The 24,005-nt window shown below is 44.1% G+C and overlaps 1 protein-coding gene across 1 annotated transcript in view; it reads left to right on the top strand.

Moving 5' to 3' along the window:
- The window catches only part of FOXN3 (forkhead box N3), a 271,061-nt gene that overhangs the window by 244,080 nt on the left and 2,976 nt on the right, over nucleotides 1–24,005 (top strand). The window contains exon 5 of the mRNA XM_007944485.2: nucleotides 6,924–7,029. Within this exon, the coding sequence (XP_007942676.1) occupies nucleotides 6,924–7,029 (106 nt within the window). The remainder of the gene's footprint in view (nucleotides 1–6,923; nucleotides 7,030–24,005) is intronic.

The raw sequence follows: 24,005 nt of genomic DNA, 5'->3' as shown, positions 1-24,005 counted from the left end.
CAGCAGTATGCATCTCATGAAAACCTCAGGCTACAGCATCCTGTCCCCCTGGCAGCACCAGCGGTGAATGTGATGTGGTTTTCAGATCTGTCAGTTTGCAGTGTGGAAAAACGTTCTGTAAGGAATGCCATCATGTCTCATGCTCTTGGGGCCACAACTTCCAGAGAAGTCAGGGCTCACGTTTCTGCTGCATTATCTTTGAACTTGGGGCTACACGTGTAGCCAAATCCATTCACCCAAACTCCCACCTCCCAGAAAAAGGGGCCAACTACACACTACTCCCAACTGCTAGGGTCTACTTAAGTACCTGCTTTGCAGTTTCCCTTTCACAAACCCTGAGTCATCCTTAACCCCATTAGGGGGATTGTTACTAAGTCAGGAGAAGCGAGATCCCCATTACTCATCTTCAAAAGTTTATATAATCCCTGGTTGGAGTCTTCCCAGAGACGAACTCTAGATAATAAACAAAACAACATGGAATGGGGCCAGGGGAGGGAGAGAGTGGGAGGACAAAGAGTTCCGCACCCTGCCTAGATCTGGGAAATGGATCAGACACACCAGGGACATAGAAGAAAGGCAACCAGGAAATAGGCCGTGTCCTCCATGCCAGCCTCCGCCCCAGCATGCTTCCAGCGAGCAGGTGGGCAGGCCGACTTTAGGAAAGGGAAGGATTATCAGAATCACCTGCTGCTCAGCTTATGGTCTCTGTTAGAGGCAGCCAGGGCTCCCCTCTAGAGGCAGCAGCCAGAGCTCAGAGGTTAATTTTAGAAGTTGTGAAAATCAAGGAAGCTAAGCTTCAGGAGGCATGCTGGGAAGCCGGGTGGAGGGCGTGCTAAGGGATAGCAGACAGAAAAGGAACGCTTTTTTGACGCCAGATTTATTTTTCCAAGCCTCCGAGATTGTATTATCATCCTTAGATCAGAACATCTGCGTTGAGGGGTGGTGGTTGATTTGTCCTGATGTTTCAATGTGTTCATGTCACTTCCTTTCCGGTAAAGATAAGAAAGTTTGAAGTCACTGTATAACTTAAGAGAAAGTGGTTGATCAGCAAGTTTTGGGGACTGTGGTGCTGATGTAATTGGCTCTTTATCCCCACAACTTGAGAACCTCAGACATGTGTCTCCTCTCTTATAGAAGACTAGTGTGTAATTGATCTAATGAAAAAGGATATTGCTGGAAGTCTGCCTTTCTAGGGAGAGCCATAACTCAGAAGTCGATTTCAAATGTCCAGTTTCTTCTTACATTTCTATATGTAATTTCCATACATTGGGTAAGATGGATTGGTTAGTTGGTTGTAAAGGTGTTGGTCTTTAAGGGTTTTGGTATGCTTTGAGGAAAATACAGAGTAAATGGTTCTGCTGGTAGGGAGAGCCTGAGGAATGGATTCGTGTTCCTTCACATTGCCATCTGAAACACAGACCTCAGAATGCCTTTCTCAGAACCATTTTCGACTGGATGCGAGTCATTTTTTCAGGAGCCATGTTTCTGACATTTGGGGGTGGAGACTGAAAAGAGAAAGATGGAGGAACAGTTCAGTGTGACACCTGGCTTCTGGCAGCCAGGAGTGACTGTGAACACATCTGCCATCCCAACCTGAGGAGCCCTGCCAGTGACAAGGACTGAGATATGCCAGGACTGGCAGAGGCAGTGCCTAGTTGCAGCTCATTTGAGAACAAGTTCCAAGATTCAGGGGAAGAACCTCGTTGACATGCCAAAAGTCTTGCAAGGTTCAGGAAGGAACTCAGGCAAAGCTTTTTAGTGCTGCAGGACAGCTTTGTCCAACGAGCTCCTCTTTGAAGTGAATACAGTTCATTCATCAGAAAGATATTTTAATGGGTTAATGCAGAGTTATGGATAGCTACAGAAAGCATAATGGGCTGAAAGAAGTTCCCCATGCCCTGACCCCATTAAGCTGCGTGCCTTATAGATAATAAATAAGAGGATGGTAGAAAGACAACGTAGGGTGATCGAAGGATGATGATGGGCTTACATAGTTGGCCCGCCACTGAGCTAAGCAATTTACTGAGCTTATCTAGCTTAACCCTCAAAGCAATCCTGTGAGTTATATTGATGCCTATAGGCACTCGACTGCTAACCAGAAGGCTGGCGGTTCAAACCCACCAGCCACTGCTCAGAAGGAAGATGGGGCAATCTACTTCTGTAGTGATACTGCCTCGGAAACCCAAGGAGGGGTCGCTGTGAGTCGGGGCCAACTCGATGGCACATAACAACAACAACAACATTCTTCAGATGAGAAAACAGGCACAGGAGTGTTAAGGCACTTTGCCCAAAGTCACAAAGCTAGAGATGGAGCAAGAATTTGAACTGAGGAAATCTTACTTATAGCTTGTACTCTTGTCTCCTGCAGGGTGCTCCTTCCTTGAAAGGATGACTGAGGATTAACTAGGACAGAGTGTAAGACAGACCTGGCTGCCCAGTAGGGGCTCAGCCAATGCTGGCTTCCTTTCTTCTTTCTCTTCCTGCTGGGCTTGCCCCTGGTGCTTAAAGGTTCTGGCATTTGGGCAAACTGCAGGCACTGTCTTCAGGCTTGGGGAATGACTCAGCAGCCACCGCAGAGTTAAGGAGGACGTGTGTTCCGTAACTTCGCATCCTGGGGCTCTCATCTTTGTCCTAGGATTTTAGGTGTTTAGGGCATTTGCTGCCCAGGAGTGACTGACTTGATCTGCACCAGGGGAAGGGAAGCACCCCCAGAACAGTCAGTGCTGCCTCTGCAGCACGGACCAGGAACACCTCGAAGTTCTTGTAACATGGTCTGCCTTTTCATCTTGTTCATTCTTACGGCCTCCGGTACCGCCCCCCACACACACACACAATAAAAGGCTGGTTGGCGTCCACGCTGTGCCAGCTCATGGCGACCACAGGTGTGTGGTAGAGCCGTGCTCGTAGGATTTGCTGTGGCTTATTTTTCAGAAGTAGGTCCCCAGGCCTTCCTTTCAAGGTGCCTCTGGGTGGATTTGAACCACTAACTTTTCGATTAGCAGCCGAGCTGATGAACCATTTGCTCCACTCGGGAATCCCTGGGCCGTACAGTGCATCTAAAATAGAGAAAGCACAAGCCACCTCGGGGTTTCTCTGTGGACGCTGATCGTGTTGAGGATGAATTGATAACTAGTGTGTATTTTCTAAATACCAGTGCCTTTTTTAATCTAATTTTAACCTCCAAATGCCCTGTGAGGTAAATACCATTTTCATTCTCATCTCACCCGTTAAGAAACTGATGCAGGAAGACTTTAAATAGCTTGCCCAGAGGGCCACAGTCAGTAATTGACAGATAGCACAGACCCAGGTTCAGCAACCCCAAGCCAGGCTCTCAGTCACTATGCTGCAGACCACTTCCATGCTCAAAACCCTTTCATGGTTTTCCCAGTGCCCATAGGGTAAAGTCCAAACACATGTCATGCCTGATAAACTTTAGCAAAAGAACTTAAGTTCTTCTTGAACAATGTGCTTGACTGCTATCCAGAAGGTTGGCGGTTCAAACCCACCAGCCGCTCCATGGAAGAAAGATGGGGGAAACTTACTTCCATGAAGATTTACCACCTTGGAAACCAGTGGGGGTTGCTATGAGTCAGAATCAACTCGATGGCAGTGAATTTTGGTTTTGGCCTTTGTACGAGCTGTTTCCTCTTCTTTCAGATCCCAACTTAGATGGCACTTTCTACAGAAAGTCTTCCCAGATAACCCTGAGTTTGGGTTGTGTTTGTATCCTTCATGTCTTTATGTCCCCTGCTCCTTAGCACTATGTTTTCTGTGCCTGTTTAATTCTCTATCTGTCCCACTTTACTTACAAAATCTGAGGGCACACTGTATCCTCATCAGTTGGTACATAGACAGGCAGTTGGTTAATGAATTAACATGATTCTATACATGAGACTGCAGTAGTTTTTATTGGCAAGAATTGTAAGTGGCACAGTGTTTAAATATTAAGGTTATTTATCAGTGTGGTCCATTAAATTATTCATTTGCTGCTCTAGATGAGGTCTTCAGTGACTGAGACATTTAGTATTATCTGAGGAAACCCTGAACACTGTGGTGATCTGACCATTTCAAAGTGAGTACCCTACAGCAAAATCATGGAAACCCTCTCCCACAGTGCCCAAAACAGATGGTCATACAAAAATCCTGTCTTTGTAGGCAGCTTGCATAAAGACTGGAGTACCCACCTACGGACTCCAGAGTTCTGCTGATCTGTTGCGTATGGAAATTACCAATACTTTTCCTCCTGAGTTTTCTTCTAGATGTTTTTAAGTTTTAATTCTTACTTTAAAGTCTGTGATCTGTTTCAAGTGTGTTTTTATATATGGTGTGAGGTTAGGATTGAAGTTTATTTTTTCCAAACGGGTATCCATTTGTTCGAACACTCTCCTTTTCCCCATTGCATTGCCTTGGTACCTCAAAAATCAGTTGACCATGTATGTGTGGGTCTGTGTCTGGATTCTGTTTTGTCCCACTGATTCATGTGTGGATCCTTACGCAAATACCATACCGTCTTGATTACAGCAGCTTTATGATAAGTCTTAAAAGTCGGTCACATAAATTTTAGATATTCTTCCTTGGAGAATATCATCAACGAAGCTAGATGTTTTGATAATTAATCACAATACAACATAAAACATACAGGTTTCATGCTTTTGAGATGCTGGCTGCTTTTCCTGCCTCAGAGTTCCTGATTTTTTATCCCAGATCAGGCTGAGAGTCAGAGTGGGTGGAAGTTTCTGTTCTCGTTCGGCCTACTCTCACGGTTTGCTGTGGTAAGAGACTGGGGAGATTCTGGAACCCTGGGCTGCTCTAGTTGTCCTCAGTTTAGGCAGTAGTTTCAACTTTATCTCTCATGCTAACTTAAGAGCTATGTGAAGAGCCGTACACAAACCTGGAAGAGAACATGCAAAGTACACCAGCAAGAGGTATCTGTGTGTGTGTGCATGCTGTCAAGTCAATTCCGACTCACAGCGATCCTGTAGGACAGAGAAAGCTGCCCCCTAGGGTTTCCAAAGCTGTAAACTTTACAGAAGCAGACTGCAACATCTTTCTCCTGGGGAGTAGCTATTGGGTTTGAACTACTGAACTTTCAGTTAGCAGCCAAGCCCTTAACTGCTATGCCACCAGGGATCTTTTGAGAGGTGGAGAATGCCCAAATAATCAACAGTTTATAAAGTTATCTCGTATTCAAAAGGTAGACATTCATCCTGTGTGAAAGGGCTTTGATTAAAGGTTTGGAATGTTCATACGCTCATGCTCTTAGAGACCTTAAAAAATCAGGAAAAACTGTATAAGTTAGATGATGTGTTATTTTATAGAAAGCATTTACACAAGTAACAACTCAAAAAAAAAAAAAAAACCTCACTGCCACCGAGTCGATTCGACTCACAGTGACGCCTCCTTGGGTACATAGTGGGTGTCACTTTCAGGGGCACTATGTTGTAGATACTTTTCGGTATGATCTTCCTTTGAAAAGGTACCATTTGTCCACTGCCTCCTTGTATCTGTGTGAGACTGCCAGAGGCTACATGGGCACAGCTGGCGTCTTGGGAGAGTCTTTGGATGATGAAGGAAGACAGGGTCTTGGAGATCATTGTGCACAGAAGGGAAATGAGATGCAGGGACTTGGACAGTCACACAAGAAGAACTAATTAAAAGAACTGATTAAAAGTCAGAGGTACAAGCCTCCATATGTGTTCTCACTTCATACTGCTCACCTGGCTCCATAGGAGTACAGAAGAGGCTTGGTAGGTGCAACAAGAGATAGGGTATTAGCTTGAACCGTACGAAATATCTGTTTTGGAGATGAAAAAAGACCAAATATCAGGGATCTCCTATGGTTCGAGCTATTACATAAATCCTCAGATACAGCCAGCTTGGTGGGAAGCTACTGTGAGCTTGTGTGGGAAATATGCAACATCCCATGGTTGCTGGAGCAAAGGTTGTTTAAGGTTGTACTGTGGTTCCCTGGGTGTGGTGCAAACAGTTAAGCGTTTGACTGTGGGCCAAAAGGTTGACTGTTGGAATCCACCCAGAGGTGCCTCAGAAGACAGGCTTGACAGTCTGCCTCCGAAAGGCCACAGCCTTGAAAACCCTGTGGAACACGTGGAGTCACCACCGTCAAAATTGACTCCGTGGCACCTAGCAACAGCAACACCCAGGGTTGCTCCAGGCATAAGCATGTTTAGGAGAAGGTGGATGGTAAGGGAACCCTCAGGAGACTTGCTTAGGGGACACTGAGGGGAAGGAGGAAGTCAGACTCTGAAGTGAGCTGAGCATGATTCGGAAGCAGAAGCCAGAGCTCCATCTCAGCTCTTCACTCCCAACCACTCAAGAGGAAGAGGGACCTTTCAACAGGTGGGGCAGATCATTGTAAGGGTGAACCGTGTTGTTAGGGCTGAGATGCAAGTGGCTTGGAAACTCGGATTTGCTGTTCCTTTGGCTGTATTTTTCCCTTGTTGGACTAAGGACAGATAGAAAGATGTTGTCAACTTCTAACCAATATCAGAGACCCATGAAGAAGATCTTTTGTTTGGCTACCTCCTGTTAGATTGTGCCAGAGTTCTTGAGTCCTTATTAGTGTCTGACTGAACATAAAATATATAATCAATACAAGAAAATAATTTTTGAAACCCACTTTTTAAAGCTTACATTTTTTTTATCTAGGCATAAATACCTTGATTGTATGCTCTTAGTCTGACTTTGCTGACAAAATCTCTTAACACGGGTTCTCTTCCTGCCTGTCACTGCTCTCTCTCTCTCTGCTGTCCTTTCTGCTCTGTACATATTTTTCTATCCCCCTACCACCCACCAACTTAGTCTGTCTCTCTCCTTGGAGTATCCAAAATGTCTGACTTAGAAGTCTAACCTTCACAGTTGAATTCACATGCGGTTTTGTTTTTTTTTCCTTTTTGTTTCTTCAGTTCCTTCAGGAGTGATCCAGAATGGAGCCCGGGTTCTGAGCCGAGGGATGTTTCCTGGAGTCCGGCCATTGCCGATCACTCCCATTGGAATGACGGCAGCCATGAGGTAAGGGATGCAGCCTGTTGGGTCAGCCCAGCCTGAGGAGTGGGGAGGGGATCCTGTATCCAGTAGAGCCACTTCAGAGGACGGAGAGGATCAGCCTCTACCTAGTGAAGCCAGTGAGCCTGGTTTGGACATTGAAAAAAATTAGAGTAACTCCCAAAGACTCTGGTAAAAGTTGTCAATTTCTCCTTAGGCCTCCAAATTATCCTAGTTTCTTGGCAGGTGAAGAGATGGAGACAAATTAAGTTTTCATTCTGAAAAAGCAGGTGGCAAGAAAGAGTAAATGGGCTGTTAATTAGTTTCTAGACCCAGCGCCATCACTTACCAGTCCTGTGGCTTTCGGCAAATTTCTGACCTCACGAATTGCAGTGAAAATCAAACGCAAAATTGTATATGGAAACTCCTTTGATAAGGTATATAAAGAACAGGTAGCATTCCCGTGATTCTGAGAATCAGATCAGTTACCAAGGCACAGGAATCTTCCTTGGATCAATGTCTTCCATCCATGCTTCTCATTCCACCACCAGCCCCAGATGAGGGCCATCACTGGCTTACAGCTGTCACGTGAACCATGGGCAGCTCCTCCCCTTCTTCCCACTGCTTCTCTCCCCGCTCTTGCCCATCTGCCAATTGCTGCCAGACTGCTTTCCTAAAACGTGCCTCTCCAGCCTCTGCAGAGGCACCTTCCATGGCTCCTGCCACATCCCCAGTCTCCCACCCAGTCCACCTTTCTCCTTGAACCAACTATTTGTTCCCCGAGTATGTCCAGTATCTGCCCATCTTCTTTGTACAGTTTCCTCTGTACATTCAAGGCAGTGTGTCCTCCCAAGCTCATTACAAATATGGTTCCTTCTGAATGTGCTGTCTGAGCCAGCATCAGACAAATTATGCTTTCCTATGACCCCTTTATAAGGAGCTCTGGTGGCATAGTGCCTAAAGCATTTGACTGCTAACCAGAAGGTTCGCGGTTCAAACCCACCAGCCACCACTCCTCGAAAGGAAGGTTGGGCAATCTACTTCTGTAGTGATACCACCTCGGAAACCCAAGGAGGGGTCACTGTGAGTCACTCCACGGCAGTGCATTGCGTTATGAACCCATAACTGCCATGATTTAGTGTGAACTTGGATGAGTTACCTTGTGTCAGAATTTCTGGGTGTCCCTCTCTGTCCTCAGTGTGAGCTTGCTAAGCACAGGGGCTAGGGTTCACTCAAGTTTGCTGATGCCTCATTGTTGCACAATGCTGGACTCGGGCTGCTGGGTTAGAAAAGACCTACCAGGCTGAGCTGAATGTCTTAATAGCAACATCCTCTTCTGTGTGCTGATGGGTCAAGTTCACACCTGAAGGCCGTTTTGCTTTCACAGTGTCTCATGTCCCACATGAAACCAGTCCAGAAAATCCATCCAACCAGGGCCAGAGGGCAACACAAAGTTGAGCTACCTACCTTGTGTGATTCCACCGTATGGTGTTTTTCCAAGCATATGGAGCTTCTCTGGTCTTCTGAACTCTACCAGCAAACCAACCTACTTTTGTCAAAATGGAAATCACTGGATTTCCACTCAGACCATGGTGTAGGAGTGGACAAATAGATAGATGGATGAATAGATGGAGTAGATAGATAACTGCCATGGGAATCGACTTTGACTCCTGATGACCTTCTGTACAACAGAATGAGGTGTTGCCCAGTCCTGTGTTATCCTCACATTTGGCGGAATGTTCTCGTCCTTCGTTGTAGCTGTTGTGCCCGTCCATCTCACCAGCAGTCTCCCTCACCTCCCCTGGCCCTCTACTTCACCACACAGGGTGTCCTTCTCTGTAAATTCATCCTTCTTGATGGCATGTCCAAAGCAAGGCAAGTCAAATAGTGATCTGTTGCGATTCATAAGATTTTCATTGGCTCATTTTTGGAAACAGATCAGCAGGTCTTTCTTCTTCGTCGGAGTCTAGAAGCTCTGCTGAAACCTCTCCACCATATTGGAAATACTGATGGCATAGCTTCCAGCCTTATAGCAGCATGCAAGCCACCACCAAATGACAAACTGACAGATGACTGGTGAATTCGGAAGGAAGTTGGTAGAAGTTAAGAGTACTGATTAAGTTGTAAAACCATTCATCATTTCTACTAGGCTGACACAGTGATACTTTCTAAAAAGTTGTGGGAAGGATCCTTCCCTTGTCATTCTTACAGTATTTTTCTTGGCTACCATTAGATCCATGATTCTTCTGGAGGTCATGAACGGTAAACCCATTTTATGAAGCTATAGCATCAGTGCATTTGCTTGACATTGTGAAAGGGACACACTGTGCTTTCCATTGTTTTCTTAAAGTCTTTCCCATGTCACCTCCTAGTTTACCTTTTCTGCTTGTGAAGAACTTGAGGCTGTTTTGGCGTGGAGTAGCAATCTGGTTTCCATTAGTAGACTCTAAGTTTGCACTTCTGTTTTGTCACAGTGGCCATTCTTTTAGTGCTTCCAAGCGCGGGTTTCAATCTGATTCCGCCCATCCCTTCGGGAAGGATACAGAGGGTCCAGGCAGAAAGGGAGGGAAAACCTAAAGCCAGGCTGGCATTTAGCAAGTGGTGCCCGATGAGTTTAACTGTTACCCTCATGGCATAGCTTATCACCACTTTTACTGATCAGTACCCTTCTAGAGCATTAGTTGAGGAGCCTTAGTGCTGCGGTGGTTAAAGTGCTCAGTTGCTTACCAAAAGCTGTGTACCAGCTGCTCTATGGGAGAAAAATGTGGGCAATCTGCTTCCATAAAGATTACAGCTTTGGAAACCCAGTTCTTCTCTGTCCCGCGGGGTCACTATGAATTGGAAGTATGAACTTCCAGACTCGACAGCAGTGAGTTTTGAGGTATTATTTACAATATTGATTTTTCTTATTTCTGTTCTGATTAGAAGATTACAGAGCCATGCAGCAAAACAAAGTCTTGTCTTGTTCTCATCTCATCCAGTGAGTACCTTAGTTTGGCCACCTCTAAAGTCAAAGACTACATAACAATTTTAGGCTAGACTTGTGTATCATTCAGATCCAGTCAGAGGACAGAAACTACACCCAGGTATTAGAGAATTCAATAAAGATTTGTGAACTCAGTAGGAAGTTATTAACCAGAAAACTGAAAGGGTAAAAAAACAGAACTCAAGATATCATGGAGATAGCAGTTAGAGGAAGCTACTATCACCTCAAGGGTTGAGGAAACAAAGGGAAGAGGTTGGAATTATTCCCCAGGGACTGGGACCTCTGGGGCTAGGGCTGGTCCTAGAGTATTTGAGCTCAGAGGAGGGCCCTGTGGGGCTGGCATCCAGACCTCTGAGGAGGAGGCTGCAGCTGGTGTTGGCACCTCTGAGAATGTAATGAAGTTGCTTCTGCAACTGTTAGTAAAACTGCTGACTGGATTCAGCAGTTGCTACAGGAAGTCACCTCTGCTTCTGGGGCGACCTAGGAACAGGAAACACACAGGAAGGAGTGTGTCCCTTCTTCCTCCACCACCTTCACAGTCTCTGTGACTCCCTCTGTTGGCGAACCTAACATAGAGCCAAGTGGTGAAGCAGAAATGTGACTTGGGGCTGAGAGACAGTCCATTAATAATGATATAATAATGATGATGATATAGCTATATATAATAATGATAGAACAATAAAAGCATACTCCACTCAGGATGACCTTCCTGACTGTTGTAGGCATTTTGAGCAGGAATGTTTTGGTAAAACGTACAGTTGCAGTTTGCACGAACTAGACAAGTTCCCGTTGCATACATAGAGATGAAGTGTGTAGAAAGCCATTGTGCATTGTCAGTATATTGTGGAAATACCAACTGTGTATCTGCCACGCACACACCATTTAAAGGGAAATTAGGAGGAAGTGTAGTAAGTCCTCTAAGACTGAGGATCCTTGCTTCTAATCTCTTGGCCTCTTTATATCCTAAATGCCCAACAAATAGTAGGTTCCAGATGCTTTCAGAACTTAATTGCAAAACCATAGCTACCTAGGTGTTTGCAGAATTCTTGTCTGGGTAAAACCCATCAAAAGATGTTTGGGGAAAAGAAATCTTGCTTTGCTCTTTCACATTCATTGTAATTATTGTTTTTAATTTGACCGTGTGTCCACTGAACCTAAATTCAGCTGAAGTTGAAAGGAAAGCAGTCCAACAGAGAGTAGAACAGCCCTGAATGGCATCTGCTGGACCATGTGGCAGTGACCAAGGGCTCCTGTGAGTGCTCAAAATGTTTATGGGGGGGGGGGTTGCTGTCCCATTCAGTTCAGTCTGGGGCTGAGGGAAGGCAGGGAGAGTCGTTAGCCCCCCACTAAAGACCAATTTCCTCCTCTGCTTTGTGTGACAGGTTTTCTGTGTCAAGTGACTTCTCCTTAAGTGAAAATATTTGTCTTTCAGGGATTTTTTTTTTTTTTTCCCCTCCACTGAGTGGCAAAGGTCATGTTTGTTTGTCTTTACTCTGAAACTGTTATTGACATAGATGAAGTGTTACTTTTATTAGCTGATCATTACCCAGCGGTGTGTTTGCTGGGTTCCTTTGCATATAATTATGATGTGAAATCTCCTTGTAAGAGTGTCTGTCAATAGAGTAATTGACTCTACGGTGTTGACTTTTTACTCAATAACCTCAGAGGTTGGCCCATCCTTAGCCAGTGGAAGCCGTGTTATTTTTGAATTTGCCTGGGCTACATTCTTCAAGACAAATTACCCTCCACCTAACAGCTCACACATCTTAAAAGTTTTATGCCTGTGTCCTCTGCTGCTTTCCCAGGGAAATGAGTTGCAAATATTACATTGGATGGAGCAAACAGTTGTAGCCCTGGAAGAACTGTCACCGGCCCTCTTGGGAAGGGGGAATCTCAAGTTTCTAATATTTGGGGTATTACAGGCTGCCTCCCAGGTAGAGACCATGGGAACACATATGGATCTGGGCCCCTTTGCTTTCAAGTCTCTGAGACTTTTTTCTTTTAAACCATCACCTCATTTTATTTCCAAAATTTGCTCCTTACCCTAAATGGAAACTCATACCTTAGGGCTCCTTTTGTCCCAGAGTGGCTACTCAGGTAACAGAGAGGGCTCAAATGTCCAGTGCTCACCAGAAGATCAGGAGAGAACTGATAGCAGTGGGTCCTTCTCATGTCAGCCCGCTGCCATCCGGTCCATTTCAACTCCTGGCGACTCCATGTGTGTCAGAGCAAAACCGTGCTCCACAGGGGTGGCAATGGTTGATTTCTCAAAAGTAGATCCATATGTCTTACTTCTCAAGTGCCTCTGGATGGACTCGAACCCTTTCAGTTAGCAAGTGAGCGTGTTCACCACTTGTACCACCCGGAGACGCATGTGACGACTGGCCCCAGTGAGGACACACGTGCACTCAGGAGCCAAGTTTCCTGTGTGTGGATCCTGTAGCTGTATGATCTAGGGCAAAGGCACCCGGGTTCTCTTGAGGGAAATAGTACCTGCTTCATGGGTTGTTAGGGGTAGCACAGGATTATGCACCCGGCACGCAGTAAGTACTATGCAAGTTGAAGCTGACGAAAATTCAGGTAAGTCCACAAGAGCCAAAGTATGACCTTGAGACTGTCCCGCCTGAATTGAGAGACCATCGCAAGAAGAGATTTGATACATTGGACACACACGAGCATATTCAGACATTCAGTTAAATACATGAAAAACTGGTCAACGTCTTAGTAACAAAGGAAATGCAAATTACAGCATAAGGAGATGCCGTTACTAGGTTTGTTGAAACACAGAGTATGACAATTCTAAATGTGTGTGGGGACGTAGAGCAATTGGAACTGCTGGTGGGAGCGTGAACAGATACAAGCATTTTGGCAAAGCCTTTGGTATTAATCTCATAGAGTTGAGCGGGCCCGGGGTAGTACAAATGGTTAACACTCAGCTGTTAACCAGAAGATTGGAAGTTTGAGTCCAACTAGACCTACCTTGGAAGAAAGGCCTGGCATTCCATTTCTGGGAAAAGAAACCTCGGCAGTTGATGGTCCTTTCCGCAGTCGACCCGTACCCTCGTGCTCACCGATGACATTGAGCTTCTCTGTCGTCTCTTTCTGTAAATGTGGAAGTTTGATTCCTGTGTATTCCATCTGGGGAGGTCAGGTGTGTAGCTGTTGATTATGTTGTTGAAAAAAGGTATTTGCAATGAATAAGTCGTTGGTCTTGCAAAATTCTTATCTTGTGATCTCTGGTGTAATTTCTATCACCAAGGCCGTATTTTCCAACTTTTGATCCTACTTTGTTTCTAAACTTTCCCATCCCAATCAACAGTAATTATCAATGCATCTGATTGCACATTTGATCTATTTCAGACTGCAGAAATGGCTAACAACTTTAATTTCTTCATTTTTGGCATTAGTAGTTGATACATAAATTTGAATAATAGTCACGTTAACTGGTGAGCTGAAATGGGATGGTATTGGCCATTTTTAAATCGGGCAATCATGTCTGTGATCCCAGGAATGACTAATTGAAGAGGAATGATACTGCATCCATTGTCTGGAAGAAAATTTCAAGATCTATCCCACGGTACAGTGCTGTCAGTGATGGGAGGATATCCATTCATGGCTGAAGGGGCCGTATTAAATAATTCACTGCACAGCAGAATTTCATCTAAAAATTATTTTTGCATCATTAAAGATAATTATAAGATTTTTCTCTTCCACGTTTTTACTTTGAAGCGAATTATAAATTACCAATTTCGAGTAAAACTTGCCTTCCTGAATATATTAGCTAGTAATACATTGTATGTTTCACAGTCTTAGAGCTGGTAAGCTAACGCAAAGTTTATCTATGATGTGACTTTTTTTTTCATGCCTCATTTTCTCCAGTGCCCCCTTACCTTGTTTTAGTGTCAACATTACATTAGCCTCATAAAATGAATTAAGGAGTAGTCCTTTTTTTGTTAGTTATCTGGAAGAGTTTATGTAAGATTGGAATTGTCTGGTTTTTAATGTTTGCTAGAACTTGCTCGTACAGCAGTCTGATGCTGGTGTTTTCTTTGTGGTGTGAGATTGAACTGTTCTCTTCATTGATTGATTAATTATAGGACAACTGGTATTTTCACCCCAGTTTTCAGGTAGATTGACGTGAAGTAATTCGTAACACATCTTGTCATCTCTTCAGTATCTTCTGCATTTGTAGTCGTGGGTTTGTTATTTTCCCTCATTATTTGTATCATCTCTTTTTATCTGGATTAGTCTTGCCAAGAGGTTTTGGGTTTGTTTTTGCTTCCCCTCGCCAAAGAATGCACTTTCAGGATTTTTCTTGGGTTGTTTTTGGATTCCTTCTGGTCAGCATTTCATTTGTTTGTTTGATTTGCTTTTATTTTGCACTTGTTCTGTATTTCATTGATTCTTACTAATTTTTTTATATGTAGTTTTATTTCCACTTTCTTTGCATGTTACCTAGATTGGATACTTTTATTCTCAACCTTTTTTTTCTTTTCCTAAAACAAGTGTTAAGGTTATAATCTCCCTCACACTGCTGCTTAGTTATAGCCCATAATTCTTGATATGTCTTACTTTTGTTATCAAATGCAAACTATTTACTCATTTCCCTTATGATTACTTTTTTGATCCATGGATATTTTTGGAAGTGTGTTTGCAAACCTAAAGGTAAGGGATTGTGTTTTTATTTTTGTTTCTAGTTACCTGTTCAGCATTGATTATTAACTTCAGTACATTGTGGTCAGATAATTGATCTGTAAGGTGCCACTTCTTTGAAATGTGTTGAGAATTGTTTTATGGTCTTGTATTGTTTAATTTTTATAAATGTGCCATGTGTGCTTCAAAGGAATTTACCTTCTCTGTTGTTAGCACCCACCCACTGCCATTGAGTCGATTCTGACTCACAGTGACCCCCCATTAGGTTTCCGAGGTGGTAAATCTTTATGGAAGGAGATTGCCTGGTCTTCCTTCCACATAGTGGCTGGTGGGTTTGAACCACCAGTCTGCTGGTTAGCAGTCAGGTGACTTAGGCTCTGCACCTAATGTTCAATATGTGCCATTAGATCAAATCTTTAATACTAACAGTGCTTGTGTGTTCTTTGAGAGTGAAACAGAAAGAAAGCACAAGTTGAGCAGTTGAATACTGGAAGTGATGTTTTAAAATCTCCCATTATAATGTGGATTTGACATCTTCTCCCTGAAGCTCTTTCAATTTGGGCTGTTGCTATTTTGAAACTATCTTATTGGAAGTACTCATGTCTGGTGGCTTGAACGTTTATGCATATTTAATGATTCTCTTTATCTGTAGTAATGATTTTTTTTTTTTTTCTTGCCTTAAAAACTGTCTTACCTGGATTTAATACAGCTTCATCTGCATGATGCAACATTTTCCATCCTTTCACTTTTAACCTTTCTGTGTCTTTCAGTTCTAGGTTACTCTCTTATAAAGAATATGTAACCTTTTTAAATTCATGTTAATGATCTCTCCCTTTTAGCTGATTATTTTATCCCCAGTTTTGCTGATAGATTTGGATTCATTTCTCCCATCTTATATTTCTATTTGTCCTACATTATTTAGGTTCTTTTTCCTTTACAGCATTATTTTAAGTGGATTGATACTCTCTCACTCTGTATGCCATTTTTTCCCTTCTAATCATTCTGTTTCTCTTCCTTTAGTGTTGATCCTAGAAATTTAACCAGGAGTGTTTTAAAAGGTTAATCAGTATCTTCAGCCTCCTGATCAACACAGGACCCTTGGAAGACTTAACTCGTCTTCCCTCCTCCTCCCACCCGATGTGCTGTCTCTGTCAGGACTTTGGGTCTGTTTTGGTTTTTGTCGTCTTTATGTCATCGGGTCATCATCATTGTTGCTTTGTGTATCGGTACTCGTGTCCATTTCCTTTGCTTACCGTTTCTTCTTAACATCTCAGACCTTCCTTTTTGGATTATTTTTTCTTCTTAAAATACATTCTTAAGACGTTCCTATAGTGAAGGTCTGCCTGTTGTTAAAGCCCTGAAGTTTTGTCTACAACAGATGTGTCTGCTTCACTCTTAAAAGGTGGTTTTAAGGGATGTGATATTTCAGGTTGACGGTTGTTTATTTTTGCTCGGAACACCGTGAGAATATGGTCCCACTTTACTCTGCTTCACCTGCTTTGTCCTCACTGCTGCTGCTTCCTGAGTGATAAGGGTCCCTTTGTATTTATCCTGCATGGGGTCTGTTGGATTTCTAAATCTGGAAATGGACATCCTTCATAAAAACTAGAAAAACCTCAGCCATTTTCTATTCAAGTATTAGATCACCCCCAATTTTTCTTTTCGCTCTGGAACTCCAATTAGATTTATATTGGACCTTCTTACGCTGCTCCATACTGTCCAACCTTTCTTCCTTATTTCCCATCTCTCTCTGTATCTCTCTGCTGCACTTTAGGTAATATTTTCAGAGCTCTGGTGGCTCAGTGCTTAAGGCATTTGACTGCTAACCAGAAGCATGGTGATTGAAATCCATCAGCCATTCCACAGAAGGAAAACAGGACAGTCTATCTACTTCCATAAAGATTTACTGCCTCAGAAACCCAGTAGGGGTCACTGTGAGTCGGGATCAACTGGATAGCAGTGGGTTTGGTTTGTTTTTCTAGCCTTTAATCTACTGGTTTTTCTCTTCAGCTGCATTGAGTTTAGTTTGTTTTGCTTTGTTTTTGTTTTTGATTTCAGGGGCTATATTTTTCATTTCTAGAAATTTTATTTGGTGCTCTCTGAAATAGGCCTGCTTTCTTTTAATAGTCTACTCTTCCTTTCTAACACTTTTCAATTCCCTCTTTTATTTCTTTACACATACTTATTTTACATTCTGTATCTGTATCTGATTTTTCAAATATTTGCAGTCTTTGCCATGCAGATTTGATAACTTTTTCCCAGTGTTTCTTGTTCATGGTGACTGATACCTTGTTTGTTAAATGATTTTTGGTTATGAATCTGTGTTCCTTGAAATCTTATGTATGGGAATTCTTTGTAGCCTGAGTTTAAAGTGTGTTCTTCCTGAAAGGATTTTCCTTTTCTTCTTGTAGGCACCATTGGGCACTTGAAATTAAATTTAACCTGGGGTCTTTGGGGCAACACTATTCATAGAATTCTGGCCTCATACACACAAGACTTCAGGTTTGTGGTTAAGAATTCTCAGGGAAGACTCCTCCTCCCATTCGTTGTGGAGCCAAGGTTAAGGCTGACAGTGAGCCCCATTGTCTGCCTGTGAGGGCCATGCCTTTTCCCTGAAACCTTTCAAGTGAGGAGTCCTGGATTTATATGCAGAGCTCTGGTGGCATAGTGCCTAAGGCATTTGACTGCTAACCACCAAAAAGTTGGGGGTTCAAACCCACCAATCACTCCTTGGAGGGAAGATTGGATAATCTACTTCCATAGAGGTACTGCCTCGGAAACCCAAGGAAGTTAGATAGACTCAATGGTAGTGAGTTGGTTTTTTTGTTTGTTTGTTTGTTTGCTTTTAATTGTGATGTGGGTGAAAGTTTACAGAGCAAATTGACTTTTCATACAGCAGCTCACATACACTTTGTCTCATGACACTGATTACAGTTTACCACAGTGCAACAGCTCCCCTCCCACTTCTTCCCCATAGTTACCTCTTCCCTGTGTCCTTCCCTCCCTGCACGTCTGCCCCCTGAGCTGTCTCCCTGTGCATACACAGCCCTTCTGTTCTCCCATGATTATTCTCTCCAAGGAGTGTATCTAGAGTTTGTTGTTTTTTTGGTCTTATATGTGGCATTTTTATGTTTAGATGTTTCTAGTGGCTTGTTTGCTGATATGTTTTATGGTTTTAAATGAGCTTCTCCTTGAGTAAGGAGTTCTGGTAGTACTGTGGCTAAGGCATTTGGCTGCTCACCAGAAGGTTGGTGGCTTGAAACCACCAGCCATTCCATAGAAGAAAGGTACAGCAGTCTGCTTCCATAAAGATTTACAGCCTTGGAAACCCAGTGGGGCTCACTATGAGTCGGAATTGACTTGCTGGCAATGAGTTTTGTTTAGTTTTGTTTTTCTACTTAAATATTGCCTTGAACTAATCTGTGGGAATCCTAATGGCCTAAATTAGAGATGCTTTGCTCCAGAGAGGATTTGGCTTTGCAACTTCTGCTGGAAGTCTGAGGGACCAATATACCTGAGGCCACTTTAACACCCTTTAAAGGGTCACAGTAATTTGGAGGCTCCCAAAAATCAGTGTTCCTGCCAGTGTCGCCATAAGTTAAGCTCTTGTCCCAGTGCTGGTGGAGGCATTTGCTTCAGAGAAACTTTAAGTTTCTTAGTTGCCTACGCCTCACCTTTCAGGTTTTTTCTCTTTATTTATTTTAATTTTTTCATTTGTTTATGTGATGGATGTGTGTTTGTATATGGGTAGATAGATATATGAGTCTCTGGTGGCATAGTGGTTAATTTGGCTGCTAACGAAAAGGTCAGTGGTTCAAACGCACCAGCTGCTTTGTAGGAGAGAGATGAAGCAATCTGCTTCCGTAAAGATTTACAGCCTCAGAAACGACTCAGCCTTAATGTGTCGCTAGTCTGAATCAACTCAGTGGCAATGGGCTTGATTTTTTTAAAAATGGGTCTCCGAGATTCCCCTTACTTTCTGTCAAGTCCAGCAATGCTTTAAAAATATGTTGCTTTACTTTATTCAGCTCTTAAGTATTGTAGTTGGAAGAGTTCGGAGTCCCCTGTGCCGCCATGCTGGTCTGGTCTTCCAAGTCTTTCTACCTACGGTTGGTTCTAGACAGAACCAGCCAGTGCTTCCGTTGTTGTTGCTATGTGCCATCAAGCCACTGCTTCTACAACCCCCTTAATTCAGTCTGTAGTTTTTCACGCTTGGCAGAAGATCATAGTCCTTAAGGAAACCCCTTGGGATGGTCACTTTACCCCAGATGGCAGCCTCTAGGTTTAAAACTGTTGGTTCCAGAGAGGACTCTCATGTCCCAGGTAGAAGATGGAGACAACCCCTATTGATTAAACTACAGTGGAACAAACAGTTCTCTGGTAGAGAAAACAGCAAAATGGCCACATCTAATCACCAGTTCTGCCTTCGCATGCTAGTGGCAAGCATTGCTCATTCCCAGCCTGGACTAATGTGAGTTCTCACTTTTGATGTTTAATATTTACCCATCTATTTAATAAGAGAATTAATACCAGGTTTATGTTACAGATTAATGGCACATGGTTTTGTTGAGCCATCTGCTTAAATTCTTAGAGGCCTAGTAAAATCAAGTGACTTTAATTTCTGCTAATGTATGATAATCGTGAGTATCTGTACATGTCAATTCATCTGACACTGAAAAATTGCAGCGATTTAAAAAAGCATCCCAGTGAATGATTTTTGAGGAGGTGGTTTGGAATTCACCTTCCAGCATGCTGGGCATGGCTGGATTCTTCTTGAAAGCATTTGGTGACCAGTAATAACAACCCCTAGAAAGATGTGGCAGTCTGCTCTCAGAAGGATTATATGCTTAGAAGTCTTATGGGACAGTTCTGCTCTGTCCTGTAGGGTTGCTATGAGTTGGAATTGACTTGACAACAATGGGTTTTGGGTAATGACAACCCCTACAGGAGAAAGCGTTTGACACCAAGTCAGAGCAGCTGGCTAGCACCATCTTGAATGACATTGTGTTACCCTGTTAATGATTGAAGGAACTTGTCACTTCTTTCTGAGTTTTGTATATAATTTTTAGATTATAAGCCCATGCTTGTAAAAGTTAATTTTATCAAATGACAAAGAGATACATTTATATTTTAATTCTGACCCTCTGAGTTATGCTTGTATACCTGTTTTCATCAAGAAATAATTGTCAACAGGTGTATAGGTTTCCTGTCGTCATCACTGTAAACTTACTTTTTTGCAGGGGTGAGGAGAGACATTTCAAAGTCCTGCTTGAACCATCTTTGAGATACCTAGACCTCCGTGGACAAGTCATGGGCACTCTGTGTTTAGTTTGTTGATCTGTGAAACGGATGAGTGAGGGCAGCGTTCCAACATGCAGAATGTGGAACCATGTGGCATGCGGTGTGATCAGGGAGATCCCAGACACCCTGCACTGTGTAACACAGAATCAGGGGCTGTGAGAGCGGGACTTTCTTTTCTAACCCAGAGAAACCACTGGGTTAGAAAAACTGCTATTGAATTGATACCGATACATAGTGACCCTGTGGGACAGAGTAGAGCTGCCCCACAGGGTTTCCAAGGCCCTATACGGAAGTAGTCTTTCTCATCTTTCTCCCATGGAATAGCTGGTGGGTTCCAACCACCAACCTTCTGATGAACAGCCAGTGCCTTAGCCGCTGTGCTCCCAGAGCTCCTTACTGTCTTTTCTAGTCTACTTTAATTCAGCTCATCTCTAAGGAAGTCTTAATTTGGTTCTAATGTATTGTATCACCTCTCTAATACTTGTTGGGGGCATTAGTGGTTCATTGGTAGCATTCTGAGTTTCATGCAGGGGACCTGGGTTCCGTTCCCAGTCCATGCATCTCATGCTTAGCCACTAGCCATCCACCAGTGGAGCTTGCATATCTCAACAGAGCTTCTTGGAAGAAAGGCCTGCTGGCCCTACTCCTGAAAATCAGCAAATGAAAACCCTGTGGATCACAGTGATCTGGTCACAGCTGATCATGGAGGTGACACGGCAGCGTTGTGTTCCATTGTGCACGGGGTCATTGTGAGTTGGGGTCAACTCCATGGTCACTACCAATAGCAACAGTGCTTGCATATCCTCTCCTTTAAGAAAGAGGGAAATTCTCAAGCTCAGAACTTTCCTTCTTTCAATAGCATGGAGCTAAAATTTCATATCATTCTTAGGGTCTAGTGCATTTTCCCTCCAAACCATTTATTTAAAAATTTTTTAAACTTACAGAAACAAGAAAAGACTAGTCAAGCAGACACCATATACCCTTCACACTCAGAATTAACTTTTGGCAGTGCTTGCCTTTCTTCCTCAGTTGCTCTTGGAGTCTTCACCCTCCCACTCCCCCCTCCACGTATGATCTCACAAATCAAAATTCATTGCCACTGAATCTGTTCCGACTCACAGCGACCCCCATTGGGTTTCCGAGGTGGTTAATCTTTACAGGAGTGATTTCCCCATCTTCCTTCTGCAGAGTGGCTAGTGGGTTTGAACCACCAACCTTCTGGGCAGCAAGCAGTCAGATGCCTTAGGTACTGCGCCACCAGAGCTCCTTGTATATGATCTAAGAGGGATCATATACTACTTAACCATGGTAATTAAGTAGTGTGTGTGACAGTTAAGTGGCACCATGTATTGAAAAATAAAGATTCAGAATCTTTTTTTTTAAGCCAGACCTTGTCCATTTTACTCATCCAAGTAGATTTGGGTTCACGCCAGTTTTTTCATACTAGTTCAGTAGGCGAGTTATTTTTGTTTTATTTACCATAAACAACAAAGATCAAGAACACTGTAACATGAGGCTTTCATTTGCTTTTAATCGCTGTTATTAGCTAGCTGTGCAATTAATTCTGTTAATCAAATACTATAATCTGGTAACACCTCAAAGTGATCTTTTGCCAGCCACTTGTATACACCTGAGACAGAGCCAAGGAACAGGAAGTCTGCAGAAAGCAGATAGCACAGAGGCCGTTCCCCAAAGCCCAGGGACTGGGTTTGCAGGCGAGCTCTGGAATCCCTCTTTGGGGCCTCTGTGTTTTCACTTGATGCTCGATTCCCATATGCCTCCCGACCCAGAACAGAAAGGGAAAATGAGGCTGCTGAGACAAGCACACCACAGCAACAGGTGGTGGCCACAAAATAGCTGAACAAGAGAGGGAGCCAGGGAACGCCATCAAGCACCACGCAGAACCCGCCGTCCATGCCCAGAGCTTCCCGTGTAATCCTCAAACAGCCTGTAAAGTAAGACAAGAATCCGCTCGAGGCCGTGGATACACGGGGCAGGGCTGGGATGTGAGCGCAGGTCCATCTGCCTCCCGGGCTGCACCGTTTCTGTGAGGATGGGGGACAGGTGTGTGTCTGGGACACGAGCTAGGCTCCTTGGGGAGCATGCTGGGGCTCCCATGTGCAGATGTGTGCTCTGTGATTTGGGGGGTTTATCATGATGATCTTGAGGAGTCTTGTTGTGGTTGTGGTTGTTGGTAACTGCCGTCAGTCGGCCTCAGTCTTGGTGCCCTCACACACAACAGAGCAAAACTCTGCCTGGCCCCCAGGCCTGGCTGTGCCCATGATCACTTGCAGCTGGGACCACTGTGCCCTTAGGGTTTTGATTGGCTGGTTTTGGGAAGTAGATAGCTAGCCCTTGCTTCCTAGTCCATCTTAGTCTGGAAGCTCCGCTAAAGCCTATTGAGCACTGTGTATGTGTGTGTGTGTGTGCACGCGCGCGTGCATGCACACACGTTATGTGCTGTCGAGTCGGACCCGACTCATAGCAACCCTTCCTTGGGTTTCCTAGGCAATATCACCACGGAAATGGATTGCCCAACCTTCCTTCCGAGGAGTGACTGGTGGGTTCAAACCTCCAGCCTTCTGGTTAGCAGTCAGGTGCCTTAGTCACTAAGCCACCAGAGCTCCCGTTGAGTGTCATAGCAACACACAAACCTCCACTGACAAATGGGGGTGTTTGAGTTCTCTCGTGCCCTCTAACAGACCACAAATGTGTGGTTTGAATAAACAGGGTTTTATTCTCTGACAGTTTAGGAGCCTGGAAGTCTGAGTTCAAACTGCCAGCTCTAGGGGCTGGGTGAAAGCCTCTTGACCTTGGGCTTCAGCTCTGCCTCTTGCTCCCGGCCCACTGGAGCTGGAGACATCTCTTCACTTAGGCAACTGCTGGCTGCTGAGGCTGACAAACCCAAAGTTGACAAGTAAAATGGCACAGCCCACAAATAATCAAACCATATAGCAGGCTGCTAATTCAAGTCCATCACTAGTCCCAAGATCAGCAGACAACATGGCAGGCTGCTGAACGATGACTTGGCTACATGACGGGATTCAGGTGTGCCAAAAACTCAAGACCATTCCCAAAGCTGCTGCTTATATACTGGAAGCAGACCACATTCCCTAAGGCAGCTACTCAGCCACTCCAGTAGATTCCACCGTGGAGTTGATTACCAATCTCGTCATGGGGAATAATACTACATCCAGCTGCCCAGCCACTGAAAACCAGGCCCAGCCAAGTTGACACACGACCTTAACTACCACTATGGCGGCTGCCCATGTGGTGCATTGACCAGGAATCAAAGGTGGGTCTCCTGTGAGGGAGGAGAGAAACCTACCACTGAACCACCACTGCCCACCCCCCAGTGTAGGATCTGGCAAATGTTCAGTTTGACAATGACCTTCATTGCCAAATGAGGCTAGATGAGGCCTTCATCGTCAGATGGTTAAGTTGTGACAGTTTTGCTGGTGGACATTACAGTGGGAAGACCCCTTGGCCTAGTTCCCTGCTATACTACTTAGACTTGAGGACTCACTTCTCCTCCCCATTCACTTTCTGTGTGGGCTGCAGTTGGGTCTCTATGAGCCTTTGAGGCCCACAGAGATGGCAGGAGAGAAGGAGGAGGGGCCCAGTATGGTATCTCATTGGTGACGGCTGGAACCCATAACCTTTTCCCTGGCGCTGTGTCCTCAGGAAGTAAACCATGGTGGTGGAGAGCCACTGTCATCTTCTCAGACTTCACGTTCTTTCCTCACAATTCTATCTGTCCTACACTTCCTCCAGGTATCTGTTGAGTGCCCACTACTTGCCTGGCCAGTGCTAGTCACTGGGGTGCCAGCGATGACTGGGCCCTGTCTGGTGGAGCTAACATGCTAACAGGAAGCATGGATACTGAAGGCATGACTGCACGATTCCTAGTGATGGTGGCATAACAGTCAAATGCTCAACTGCTAATCAAAAGGTCAGCAGTTCGAATCCACCAGCAGCTCCACAGGAGAAAGACTTCACAGTCTACTTCCTTAAAGATTACATCCAAACTGAACTCAAAATCATTTAAAAAAAAAAAAAAAAA

This window comes from Orycteropus afer, unplaced genomic scaffold, assembly GCF_000298275.1.
Source record: "Orycteropus afer afer isolate SDZICR_OR568_19922 unplaced genomic scaffold, OryAfe1.0 scaffold00127, whole genome shotgun sequence".
NCBI classification, from domain to species: domain Eukaryota; kingdom Metazoa; phylum Chordata; class Mammalia; order Tubulidentata; family Orycteropodidae; genus Orycteropus; species Orycteropus afer.
This window is presented reverse-complemented; position numbering and strand designations above follow the sequence as displayed.